We start from the raw sequence: 14,636 nt of genomic DNA on the forward strand, positions 1-14,636 counted from the left end.
CCGACTGCTTGTCCTACATCAAGTAGGATCATTCAAAATTTCCTTCTGCTCAAAGTCAGCAAAGTTGAAGACATCCATTTTAACTTCAACAAGCAACTACCTGGATGGCCTATGGCTCAAAGGCCATCAACATTCTCAGGCTAAATGCAGTGGTATCTTGCTCACATCCAGTAAGTACATCAGCAACACTGCATTCGTCACCTCTGGAACCTACCTCTTCCCACCATTGCCAAAGTCCTAAGCCGAGCCATAAGGATTCTCCCCACCTCCATCCTGCACATACTTCAGTTAATCTGGAACATCGTGGCCTGTTCCTCTTCCATGCTGTCTCACGAACCTCTCTCCTCAGTTGCTGCCAAGCTTCATGGGCTCAGTGTCCCAATGAATCAACTTCAAAATGCCAGTCTTCAAATCCCCCCACCCTATTTGAGTAATATTCTCCCTGTGGCCCTGCTGCACTTGTTGCTACTCTGACTCCAAATCACTGCTTGCGCCCCACTTCCTCCCATCCACGATCTAAGACCAACCATTGACTTTCAAAATGCTTTTCTGTATGGCACTGGAGAACATTTTTGTTTTCTTTAAAAGTGCATGGATTATTAAAACTATGAAAAATAGTAGGCTTACACCATACATAACAGATGTATAAAAATTAGTAAAAACACTTCCATCTTAACAGTTTTTTTTAGTTTATATATTGCAAACTTCATATTAAACATAGATAGAATATATACTGTGTATAATGGAACACATCACAAGGTCCAAAATTCAAATATAAAACCAAAGTAACAACCAAATGTTGCAAATGTTTATCAGCCCACTGACTGCATTAGATTTTAACCAGTACTTGGCTTCTCGTACAGGCTTCCTGCAACCTCTTATGGATACATGGAGCAGGGAAGTGAATTTCTATATTGGATATACAGCAGTTTTTGTGAGGAAGCTGTGATTGAGTGTTACTGGTTCTACAGGCAAAATTCAAAGTTCTGAAATAGCATTATGTCCTTTACATGCCATTTTGATGCATTGTGTCTTGAAACATAAAGGTCTTACCTTGTTGTTCATAAATGCTTTCAGACATTGGATAAGCTTATGTTGGTTTTTTTTGTCTATCTGTTCTTGTCTAGGATAAAACAAATATGAGTGTATATATATATCTATATATATTCTTAAAACAACAGCTGCCATGCTTTAAGACTTGAATGAATTACATTTTTTGAACTGCAATAATTTGTTTTAAAACTTGGATGGTCAGACAAAATATTTACGTTGAACCACCATGCTAACTTAAACAACACTAATTGATCTCCTGTAGCATTGTATGCATGGAGTCAAGACCAGGGGCAATATTCACATCCAGCAGGCCAAAGGGTGGGGAATAAAGGGGCTGCAGCCAGAAAGGGGGGCAGGAGGGGCTGAATTAACAGTCCGCAACATTCGTAAGGCGCACGAACACTGTACAGTGAAAGGCATGTGTCATGTTTCAGGATTCTTTGGCCATTTTTCCATGAAACCTTGTAAAATGAACAAATGCATCATTTGTTGTGGTAGTAATCCATAAATGCCTTCTGTAAAACAAGAATGTGAATGAGAGAGAAAGAACAAGAGATAAAGAAATAGAGAGAGAGAGCGAGAGAGAGAGAAAGAAAGAGATAGAGAGAGAGAGAAAGAATGAGTGAAAAAGAGAGAAAGAATGTGAGAAAGAAAGAACGAGAATAGAATAGAAGAGATAAGGAAAGAGAGAGACAGAGAGTGAGTTAGTTTGGAAATAAACTGGGAATCAAGTTCACCATTTTGGAAAGAATCTAAAAATGTTTATTATGGCTATATGAGGAAAATCGTGCTAACTATCTAGCCACCTGGAGTATTTTAATGTTCATAAAAACTGAATAATGTATCACAAGTGGGATTTTTTGGGCTTTTTTTTGTTGTTTACTCTTTTCCACCTCATCTTCTGTGTCTTTAAATTGAAACAGTTGGTTACTACTTACTGTTTTTTGTCCAATAGCTTCTCCAAAGCATCTAGCATGAGACCAAGTCCTTCATGACCAAAATTATTAACCCAGCTGAAAAAAAAGACATTTATTAATTATATTTATGTTGTTTAAAATACATGAAATAGAAAGAAAATGGAAGATTGTTACAAAATACAATCAATGATCCACAAGTACATAAGCCATAAAATTCTGCAAACTGCCCATACTCAGACTGCATAGGTAAAGTTGGTAACTCCCTTCAACTGTTCTTCAGAAAAAAAAATCCAATCTGAGCCCAAGATTTTGAGAGAGGCTGGGACCTTGAGGTAAAAATGTTAATGACTGTATTTAAAGACATAAAATAATTCTGTTGATAAATGTAATTATGAACTATGTCACATTTTGCTTCAAATCTTATTTTGGAAATTACAGATTTCAGTTACTGAGAAAAAAATTAGCAGGTGAATGGATTTGGAAATTTTCTTCTGAGCAATTTGATTGGTTCACTTTCTCCTTTCTTTTATTCGTAGGTTCTCTTTTCTGGTCTTTCAAATTGGTTGTTTCCATTAAATTCTTTGCAGTTTCTCATTGGTAGTTTTCTAACTATCAAATGAATTAAGAATTAGTTCAATCCAAGCCAACATACGAACATACGAAACTGACGGGCAGGAAAATACCAGCTAGTCTATCAAGCTTGCCCCACACCATAATGGTCAGACCATCATGGCTAAACACTTCTTCATTCCCCCGACCTCCTCCCCACCTGTCCCCCCCTCCCTACCCCCTCAGCCATGTAATCTCCTGGGAGAGGCAAAAAACAGAAAAAAAACAGGGCTAATAAGGAAAAAAATACTCTGTAAAATTCCTCTCTGACCCCCTCAAGTAACCTGCAACTTTTCCATATTACAGCTTAGATGGTATCCTCATGCGAAAAGTTTGACACAGACAACTGTGTTCCCTGTAGAATAAGACTTTCATTCTTTACATTCTGCCACACTGTTCATATAGCTCAAATCTCAATGAATCCTGATTGCAGTAAATTGCTTTTTGGGTAATATGCGGGATGCCCATTAAGTTTCCTGTCAATTCTGACAGCAAAACTATACCATTAGACCTACAGCAGTTGTGTTTTCATCAGACATTTTTCTATCAATATGTTGTCACACAAGTCCACAATTAGAAATTATGGCCTAGAAATTTGATCGCGGCCAGAAACTGCACTGCCCAGGTGGTGGTAAAGGCTGAGCCTTCACGACGGCGAAGTTGTTGAACGTGCACACAACAAATCTGGATACCCGCTCAGGGATGTACTGCAAAGCTCCTCCAGAATGATCCATGCAGCAGAAGCGTTGCTTGAACACGCTGATTGTTTGCTCGATCACATTTCTCGTAGCGGCATGGCTCTCGTAGGCCTGCTCTGCAGCTTTGCATGGGTTATTGACTGGAGTCATATGTCATATCCTGAGCGGATAACCCTCATCGCCCAATAGCCAGCTTGTAATTTGACGGCCAAAATGACAACACCATGTTTGCAATAGAACCACGGCATGGCCTGACTGATAGTACATACAATCCTGACAATATATAAATTATTTTTTCCTCCAATTTTCTTTACTTCAAGATGTTAGCTAAAGTTGGCAATTAGTTCCACAAACGCTGTTTGTCCTCCAGGGTCTCTTTCAAATAGCCATTCTTAAAGTGTAAGCCTGGACAGTGAGTGTTGGCAGGCAATTCTCTCATGGGGGTCTTCACAGGCAAGTCCAATCCAGTCATGACCCAACATCCACCCACATGTGCTTTCCATCACAGACGTTGGATAGCAACCAGGAATGCGAACTATGGCACTAAGGCCAACTGTTGCACCCAAAATGGTGCCATAGCTGAGATCTGGAAACCCAGATTAGGGATCAAACATTGGACCTTGAGGTCTGTATGGTTCAGTGCCATATGACACCGTACAATTATCCACCACACCATTAGCTAGCAAAACATACATTTATATATTGATGCAAATTATTACCTTACCAATTAGATTTACCATGAATAAATGTCCACCGTACGTTTAAAAAGACGGTCCACTGATAGGTATCCTCTAAAATTACAAGCTATAAAGAATAAACCTGTATTGTATCCTGTTATCCTTATGTCCCTCACTTCAAAAGTAGAATCCAAATGATTTACAATAACTGAGCTAACTTAAAATATCCCATTATCAATTACTAGTACTGTAAATCTCCATGTTTTAAGAAGGCAATGCTTAAGACATGTTACATATTGCAGAATATCTCAAGTCTGAGACAACTGCAAGAGATTTGGTTCTTAAACAACAAAAGCCAGGTCAATCCTTACCTTTCAATTGACCTCAGCAGTTCACATTTCTTTTTAAATGACATGATTTTTGTTTAGTACTGCAACATATGTCAGGAACCAAAATTAATATGTTGACTTGTGTAGTATTTCAGAGCCAGCCAAAGTGCATCCTGATAAGGGGCACAATATAAACAAGGTTGGGTGAATCCTTTTACACAAATTTTACCTCAGCTGCTTTGCAAATCTTAAACTGTGCCTCATTTTTAAATCAAATGTTGAAAAAAGACGCCCATGGATCAATGATCATTACTCCCTTCACATCCTGAAATTTTGGCTGAATATTTTATTATTCTGTACACATTTAAAGTAAATTATGAAATACTGTGCAAGTCATTAAGCAACTTATACAGCTTTTCATAAAATCCCTGACATGACTTCAAATGCTGCACACAGAAAACAACATTTGATCAAAAAACCCTTACACAGGGTAAACGGAGCATCCTATTAAACTACAGAGATGATGGTTCATAGCATTTTCACAAACAGCACAATGTCAGAGAGGAAGTTACTTATCAAATTGGACAAAAAACCCAATAGAGGAAAGCTGTAACAAAAATGCTCCTGATCCTTGCACTAAAACTGTTGGACTATAACCTGGTGTTGCAAGATTCCTTACATTTGTCCACCCCAGTCCACATCTTGCACGAGAGACAGATTGTAAGTTTAGCAAGTTACTGAATCAGAAGTTTTTTTTCCCCCATAGGAATCATTCAACCCCTCGGGTCTGCTCCGCCATGTTATTAGATCATGGCTGATCTGCACCTCAACTTCATATCCTTTGAAACCCATAACTAACAAAAATGCATCTATCTCAGTCACGAAAGCTCCAATTTTCCTAGCATCCACAGGCTTTTGGAGGAGAGTTTTCCAAATTTGTACCACCATTTGTTTAAAAAAAATGCCTCCTGATTTCACTCCAGAATGGCCTAGCTCTAATTTTATTATGTCCACATGTTCTTGATTCCCCCACCAGAGGAAATAGTTTCTCCGTATCAAACCTATCAAATCACTTTAACATTTTAAACACCTTGATCAGATCACCCCTCAATCTCTTATACTCAAAGGAATACAAGCCAAATTTATGCAACCTGTCCTCATAATTTAACCCTCTATGCCCTGGTATCATTCCAGTGAATCTGCTCTGCACCCCTTCCAAGGCTAATATATCCTTACTGAGGTGCAGTGCCAAAACTGAATGCAGTCCTCTCCAGATGGGATCTGACCAAGATTCTATACAACAGAATGACATAAATGAACATGTATTTACCAATTTTCTGGGAAAAACATGTCATTTACCAATCATAATAATCAAGACTCATTTGGTGGAACGCAAACCTCCCATCTATGTTAGAACGCGGAGGATCTCCTAAGGCTAACCTTCTGTTGGGTTACTCCAATGAGGTGATGCAATGCAGAGCTCACTAAAAGAGAAAAACTAAACATCTGTCTAATTATTAAAAATTGTGTAATGTGTATATATATATATAATATATATATAATATATATATTATACACACGTGTGTGTGTGTGTGTGTGTGTGTGTGTGTAAGTTGCATCATGGAATCTGTTATCTTCTAGCAATCAGATGGAATAAGAGACTTGGAAACAGTACAAAAGCTGTTCAAGGATGAGGATTTTCACCAATTTCTTAAACAGAGGATTCTATTCCTGCTTTGCTCCTTTGTTTCCATCCTTTGATATTTCGCTCCCCTCAAAAATTAGGAAAACTCAAACTGAAATACAAAATCTAAGATGGATTTAAGGATTTGATGATGAAATGCTCAGTCACAATGGGGAAAACAGAATCAAGCAGGTATAGACAGAAAACAAGGATACCATGGTAAAAAGACAAACAAAAATAGTAAAAGGAAAATTGACATATATTTATAGATATACATGTAAATGAGCAACAGAGGAAGAAAAAGAGCATGCAAGTATCATTTGAAAGAAAGAGAGACTTGCATTTATATCGCACCTTTCACAGACTTAAGATTTCCCAAAGCACTTTCAAGCCAATGGAGTACGTTTGAAGTGTAATCACTGTTGTAGTGTAGGAAATCCAGCAGCCAATTTGCACACAGCAAGGTCCCACAAACAGCAATGAAATAATGACCAGATAGTCTGCTTTTTAGCAATGTTGGTTGAGGGATAAATATTGGCCAGGGGACCGGGGAGAACTGCCCTGTTGTCCTACGAAATATTGCCATGGGATCTTTTACGTCAACCCGGGAGGGCAGACAGGACCTCTGTTTAATGTCTCACCTAAAAGATGACACCTATGACAGTGCAGCACTCCCTCAATACTGCACTGGAGTGTCAGCCTAGATTTTGTGCTCATGTCTCTGGAGTGGGACTTGAACCCACAACTTTGCGACTCAGAAGTGAGAGTGCTGCCATTGATCCAAGGCTGACATGTGAATTTGGCCAATTCAAGCTTCAACAGAACTGATTTTTTGTGTTTGTCCAAGGGAGGAGAGGAGAAAGAAGTGTGCAAAATGATCAATTTTTTTTTCATATTGTAGGTCTGGAAGTTTTAAGTGTCATCACATGCAAAAACATCAAAGGCAGCGTGTACACCATTCAAACAGAAAGCAAACAACTGGACCTGTCTCTGCGAAAATGCAATCAGATCTCGTTCAACTTTTCTGAAATCAATTTATTATCTCCAAGTTATCATTCAAAGCCACATGTCAAAACCAATACAAGTCAGAATCATACAGCACAGGAGGCGGCCATTCAGCCCATTGTGCCTGTTACTGCTCTTTGAAAGAGCTATCCAATTAGTCTCCCCACCCTTTCCACATAGCCTTGCAAACTTTTCCTTTTCATGTATATATCCAATTCCCTTTGGGAAGTTACTATTGAATCTGCTTCCACTACCCTCTCAGGCAGTGCATTCCAGATCATAACAACTCGCTTCTTCAAAGAATGTCTCCTCATCTCCTCTCTGGTTCTTTTGCCAATTATCTTAAATCTGTGTCCTCTGGTTACTGACCCAACCACCAGTGGAAACTTTGAACAAGTAACTTATTTACAGTACTCAATTTGCAAACTATTTCCTTACGTAAAAAAACTAGAACACTCTAATTGGAATTATGGTTATAAAAACTAGATACAGGTAGGGCAAGAACAAGTGACACTTAAGTGATGTGCATGAACACTGGAAAATCTTTTAACAAGGAAGCTTAGACATTTATCATTGTTGAAAAGAGCTGTGCATTTTGATTTTGGCCTAATTTGTGCCCTCATTATACTACAGTTTTGTGATAAATTTACACATAAAGCACCACCAAATCTAACTTTGTGATGCCACTACTAAGAGGCTCTTAAAGTATGTCTCGCAATGAAGAAGCAGCTCAATAGAAATAATGCCCCAGAGTCCGATAATCATCATAAAGCAAATTTATAACCGAGTAATATCTGTGAAACCAACACAAATTGCAAAAGCACCCTGAATGTCCCTATTACTATAACTGCGTGCTTTGGGTCGAAAGAATATGTTCCAATGCATTGATCTATAGTCTGTATGGCACAATTACACAGGCTGGGCATAGTGGGCATAGAGTTTCCTCTGAAACTCAGTATGGCTACAACCACATCAGCAATCTGTCAGTATTATCTAGTCAGTGCAACTGAGGGGTGATCATCCAGTGGATTTCACATAGGCCTGCAAGTTAATGTAACAAAAGAACAAGTTGCTGAACTGAAGTGTCAGCATCAGAATTCATTTTTGCAAAATTTTAAAATTTGTGATTTCCCCACACTCTCAAAGAAGATAGTTTACTATGGGGTATGACTCCATCGGTAGAAGCTCTTACCTAAGTGCCTATTATTTATATACATAACCCTTGGTAGCACGTAACAGTAGGATATTTGACTGCTCTGGCATCATAGTTGAGCCCAAGTCTGTCCTCATACCCGTACTTGTGACTTTTGAAGAGGGGTCACTGGATAGCAATCAGAAGCATGAACCATGCGCAATATTTTTGCCTCATTAGCCCAGAAGTACCAAATCCAACAGGCACACCTAGACGAGATCAGGGATGGAACCTGAGATGTTCTTGATCTATATCCCAGACAGTGCATTTGCCAAAGAAGCAACAACAAAAATGGGTAATTATGTTAATTATGGGTAATACAGTCTAGCTGCTCATAAGATGTTCCTTAATTGCCAAATAATAACCTTAGTAACATACAAAAAGAAAAAAAGACCATCAGGCTCATCTGGCCCATCAAACCCATCCGATCCAGTTGACGATATAACCATATGCACCTATCATTGCGACATATAGAACCTGATATGGAACTAGATGCGTTAAGGACTGTATCCAGTTCAGGCTATGATCTTTATTGGCAGGCCTGTAGCACTGATAGTGATAGAGATACGTTACATTGTAAGCATATGTAACAAACATCCCAGAAGCAAGATTTGTAAATAAAAAGAGTGCCTTCAATGTCCTTCGCAAAAAAAGAAAGGTTTTTTTGGATATTGGCTATGAAATACACAGTTCAATTGAGGCATGTTGTCAGCAATGATGTATATTGCCAGCCAATTGAGAAGAATTCGAGCTAAGATTTTACCTGCCGTAGTAGGTTGCCAGAACTGCAGCTGGAGGCACCCTTTCTTTTGTTGTGGTTGTTCTTCCTCCTAGAACAGATGAAGAATTCCTACTCGGTGATGTGAGGGAAGAGATTCAAAATTTAAAGATTTCAATTCAATGGGGCCACCAACAGTGTCATGGCCTTTCAATTCTTTAGCTGCTTGATTGATGTTTGAACCTCTTCAGGCCATGAGGGCTGTGCAAGGTTGAAGGTACAGATCGAAGTTTATCATGCAGCCATGATTAGTTCATTTCTGTACCACAACCAAACATGGTCAATATACTGCCAACAGATCAAAGATCTTGATGAATTTCACATGCAATTTCACTGATCCCTGTTGATCCACTGACAAGGCAGGATAATCAAGTGAGGTTTTGTTCACAGCAACACGACTGGATCATCATTGTCTGGTTACCTTAAATGGCATTCTGGGAAGCTGTTGCATTCCTAAGAGGACCTGGAAGTAAGTAGTTGTAAAAAAAAACTACAAATGGCTTGCAACAAGCAAGATGGGTCTCAAACATGCCACTGAAATGGATTAATTAGCCATAGCAAGTTCAGGCACACAAACGTTAAGCAGGTCCTTCAAAAGCTCAATTCCAGAAAAACTAGCAGGCCCCAGCAGTTTCAAGGCCTGTGAGCACAAGGACTTTTCAGTTCTGCTGACCCATCTATTTCAGTTATAGAGTCAGCCTACCTTGTTCCACCCAAGTGATAAGCAAAATGGTAAGCATTTATAAGACAAGATCAAAGATATACCCCAGCAACAAACAGGCAAGATTTTTATACCAATTTATATAATTTTTATATCAATCATGTTAAGGCTCATGGAAACCATTGCAAATGAAAAGCCGTTGTAACATCTCAATCATACTAACCCACTTATTACTGAACTCACGGCAAATCAGTCAAAATACGGATTCATAAAATTAAATCGATTATTTCAATGCCAGCCCTCGATTAATCTTCAAAGAAATATTCAACAGCTCGGGTCAATTAAACAGTTGATGTTGTGCACATGGACTTTCAGAAGGAATTCAATAAAGTGCCAAATAATAAACTTGTTAACAAAATAGATGACTATGGGATTAAAGGGCAGTGACAGCGTGGATACATGAGACAGAAAGCAGAGAGTATTGGTGACTGGAGGGAAGGATATAGTCCCCTGGGGCGGTATTAGGGCCATTGCTCTTTTTGATATATATTAACGACCTGGACTTGGGTATAGCAGACAAAATTTCAAAGTTTGCAGAAGACGCAAAACTTGGAATTATAGTCAACAGTGAGGAGGATAGTAACAAATTTCAGGAGGACATAGACAAACTGGTGCAATGGGCAGACACACGACAGATGAAATTCAATGCAGAGTAGTGTGAAGTAATGCATTTTGGAAGAGTGAGAAGAGGTAATATGAATTAAATGGTGCAATTTTAAAGGGTGTGCAGGAACAGAAAGACCTGGGGGTACATATACACAAATCTTTGAAGGTGGTAGGACAAGTCAACAAGGCTATTAAAAAAGCATACAGGATCCTCGGCTTTATAAATAGATTGTAAACAATTTTACAACACCAAGTTATAGTCCAGCAATTTTATTTTAAATTCACAAGCTTTCGGAGATTTTCTCCTTCCTCAGGCAAATGTTTTGAAACATTTGCCTGAGGAAGGAGAAAATCTCCGAAAGCTTGTGAATTTAAAATAAAATTGCTGGACTATAACTTGGTGTTGTAAAATTGTTTACAATTGTCAACCCCAGTCCATCACCGGCATCTCCACATCATTTATAAATAGAAGCATAGAATACAAAAGCAAGGGAGTTATGCTAAACCTTTCTAAATAACTGGTTAGGCCTCAGCTGAGTATTGTGTTCAATTCTGGACAGCACACTTCAGGAAGGATGTCAAGGCCCTGGAGAGCATGTGGAGGAGTTTTACTAGAATGGTACTAGGGATGAGGGACTTCAGTTATGTGGCTAGACGTGAGAAGTTGGGATTGTTCTCCTTTGAAAAAGGTTGAGAGGAGATTTAATAGAGGTGTTCAAAATTATGAAGAGTTTTGATATAGTAAATAAAGAGAACCTGTTTCCACTGGCAGGATGGCCACCAGAGAACACAGATTTAAGATAGTTGGCAAAAGAACCAGGGGGAGATAAGATTTTTTTTTTAAACGTAGCTAGTTGTTATAATCTGGAACGTACTACCTGAAAGGGAGGTGGAAGCAGATTGAATAGTAACTTTCAAAAGGGAATTGGTTATATAGTTGGAAAGGAAAAAATTGCAGGGCTAAGGGAAAGAGCAGGGAAGTCAGACTAATTCGATAGCTCTTTCAAAGAGTCGGCATAGGCATGATGGGCCCAATGGCCTCCTTCTGTGCTGTATGATTCTATATCATCATTAGATTTATACTGGAGCAAAGTGATAGTTGAGGCCTAAAAAATCTGGGAATCCCCATTGTGAACAACCACTGCTGGCATCAGTGTTCAAAAAGATATAAAAGACCATTATTAATTAAATAGAAACATAGAAAATAAGAGTAGGCTATTCGGCCCTTCGAGCCTGCTCTGCAATTCAATATGATCATGGCTGATCCTCTATCTCAATACCATATTCCCGCTCTCTCCCCATACCCCTCGATGCCTTTTGTGTATAGAAATCTAACTAGCTCCTTCTTAAATATATTCAGTGACTTGGCCTCCACAGCCTTCTGTGGTAGAGAATTCCATAGGTTCACCACCCTATATGCTATAGCACTTTTTCAGATTACAAAAAAACCCATCTTGAGCTCCTAGATTCAGTACAATCCCAAGGTACGTCAATCAGCAGACTTGATGAGGATGACCATTTCATGTCCAAGTCTACCTACTCCTCATCAAAGTGATGCGACTCGGCTGTCAGTCCTCTACAACATTGTAACTAGAGCAGCACACAGTTGTTTGTGCTCAAGTCAGATTGCCAGGTTTAGGCAAGAAACATGGGAGCTGTTGTAGATCCCTTGCAACATTCTGCATCAATCCAAAATATTCACATAGATTTAGAGTTTCATACTGCTTCAATCATCTGTGGAATTCCTCACACTCCAAGACAACATCAATAGTTCAAATGCAGAGTGAATCACCACCACTTCAACCATGTAATTGATATCTGAACTTTAAGGTAAAAGTACTGCCTTACATTAGGAGTTGTTTTTAAAAAAAACTGTGAAGTTTGTGGTGATAGTTTTATAGAATGTTTTTACAACATGGTATCATGTCGAAGGGCGAAGGTCAGTTCTCTCTGCTTAGTTGATGCATGAGGACAATCAACCCTAATGTAATCACTGCATGTGATTTCAGTTCATTACCAGGAAATCATTTAAAAATATAGATTACCTACCTTATCGGGTCTTCATTCTTTGAATGACCTGCATTCTTCACATACCTAAACTGACAGGTTCTGGGGAAACCATATGCTCAGCACACAAAGTCATACCATTACACTAGTGCACACTGACCTGAAGTGGAACTGAAACAAATTAGCCAGCAAGATCTTGAACACCATAAACCTATTCTCCTGTAGTTCTTGAGGGGGAGGGGTGTCCTCTAGAACAACTTGCATTTATATAGCACCTTTGAAGTAGTAAAATGCCCCAAGGCGCTTAACGGGAATGTAATCAGACAAAAATTGACAGCGCCAAAAAAGGATAGATTAGGACAAAGGACTAAAACCTTGGTCAAAGAGGTAGGTTTTAAGGAGCAGCTTAAAGGAGGAGAGAGGTAGAGAGGACGAGAGGTTTAGGAAGGGAATTCCAGAACTTAGGACTTAGACAGCTGAAGGCACGACCGCCAATGGTGGGGTGAAGGAAATAGGGGATACACAAGAGGCCAGATTTGGAGGAACGCAGAGTTCTCGAAGGGTGGTCGGGCTGGAGAAGGTTAGAGAGATAGGGAGGGCCAAGGCCTTGGAGGGATTTGAACACGAGGATGAGAATTTTTAAAATCAAGGCGTTGGTGGACCGGGAGCCAATGCAGGTCAGTGAGCACAGGAGTGATGGTGAACAGGTACAAGTTATGATATACGGGTAGCAGAGTTTTGGATGAGCTCAAGTTTATGGAGGGTGGTAGATAGGAGGCCGGCCAGAAGAGCATTGGAATAGTTAATTTAAAATAGATACATTCAGCAGAACCTATTTACTCAAGGGGCAATAAATGTTTGGAGTAATTTTCCAGCCAAGGCAGTAGCATTAAGAACATTTAAAATACAGCTCAGTACTAGGGTGGAAGTTTGGGTGTTACAGGGTTGAATTTCTTCATCTTTATGTCCATATTTAAAGCTTCCTTGACACATCATAAGCATGTATCAAAGCCATGCAAACTCATGAGGGGCAAGGCTGCTGAACAGCACAAAACCTTGTTAGCTGACAAAAAATAACGATTCAATGGTGCAGGTCCTGGCACTTGACGAATGTGGGTGTGTACTCCATCTATCGATAACATCCTGATATTATCACGTGCTAAACCTCTGGTTTCCCTAAAAGCAATCAAGCTAGACTTTTCTCCTACAATGTGTGAAGAATGTGTAAATGAACAACAATTACAAATTAAAGTTGTTGTACATTTATCATCCAAGGACAAGAGGGTCTTGTTCTATTATTTTGTAGCCTATACATATGGACATTGCTTCCAAGATTATACTTATATAAGCAAGGGACTGCACGTGGAATGTAACTGGTTGAATGGATTGAACATTTTGTGTCACTGACCGACACGGTTGACATTCAGCTTTTTTGTTTCATATAAAAAACACTTCAGCTGTCCATCCATTTGATTTTTGTTCCATTTGCAGACTGTTCTATGAAATCACCTGAGGTTTTAAATTCCACAGCAACTGATAATTTAAGATGAGTTCTAACTCTTAATAGAGAACCAGCATCAAACTCATTCCTTCATAATTCTCTTTTCTCAAAACATCACCTTAGTTCGGCAATGAAAAGACATTAGAACAAAAGAATGTGAAAGCAGCTGAGATGGTTAGAAGTGTCAGAGAAGTCCATGCAAGGATAAAAGGAGACAAGGAATGCTGGAAACACAGTGGGCTCGATTTTAGGGTCGGGTTACCTGCGGGTTTCCAGCGGGGGGGCCCCGAAAATCCCGATCTCCGATCACGTGACCGGATTCGGACGAAATCCCGGCCACTTCCGGGTACCGCGCTGACGTGCGGGGCTGCGCGCGCAAGCCCCGCTGGTGGGAATCCCGCAGGCAATTAAAGCCAGCGGGGTTCCACTTGAGAGCACTTAACTTGCTCGTTGTGGTCAGTTAATGAGCTGAAGCAGCTGTCAAAAGAGGAAGTGTGGGATTTTACGGTCAAAGCAGTCAGTTTCCCACACTGGGGGAAACAGGACCCTTCAAACCAGGCGTGTTGCAGCCAGCAGCCTGTGCCAGGTGCCAAGGTGCGCTCCACGGGGGAGCGCCCTCACCCACGCAGGAGGCCACCGCGTCACATAGGGCAACCCCTGCCCTCCACCAACCCCCGCCAAGCCAGAGGACAGACCGACACGAAACCGCAGCCCCAGTCCGAGGACCCACCCACCTACCCTGCACAACCCCTCACACCAACACCTGCCAGATGGGTGGTGCGTTGACATCGTCGGAGGACGAACAGGATGACCAGCCCCAGCAGCCTCGCAGTCCACGCCGTCCGCCTCGGAGAGGTGG

General features: G+C 40.1%; 1 protein-coding gene across 5 annotated transcripts in view; it reads right to left on the reverse strand.

Moving 5' to 3' along the window:
* diaph2 (diaphanous-related formin 2) overlaps positions 1–14,636 on the reverse strand; it is a 705,669-nt gene that overhangs the window by 468,227 nt on the left and 222,806 nt on the right. For all 5 annotated transcript variants that reach the window (XM_067996883.1, XM_067996882.1, XM_067996884.1 and 2 more), the window contains 2 exons: positions 1,992–2,066; positions 1,054–1,123 (listed from right to left, as the gene is read on the reverse strand). In XM_067996883.1, the coding sequence (XP_067852984.1) occupies positions 1,054–1,123; positions 1,992–2,066 (145 nt within the window). The remainder of the gene's footprint in view (positions 1–1,053; positions 1,124–1,991; positions 2,067–14,636) is intronic.

Source organism: Heptranchias perlo, chromosome 15, assembly GCF_035084215.1.
Source record: "Heptranchias perlo isolate sHepPer1 chromosome 15, sHepPer1.hap1, whole genome shotgun sequence".
NCBI lineage: Eukaryota > Metazoa > Chordata > Chondrichthyes > Hexanchiformes > Hexanchidae > Heptranchias > Heptranchias perlo.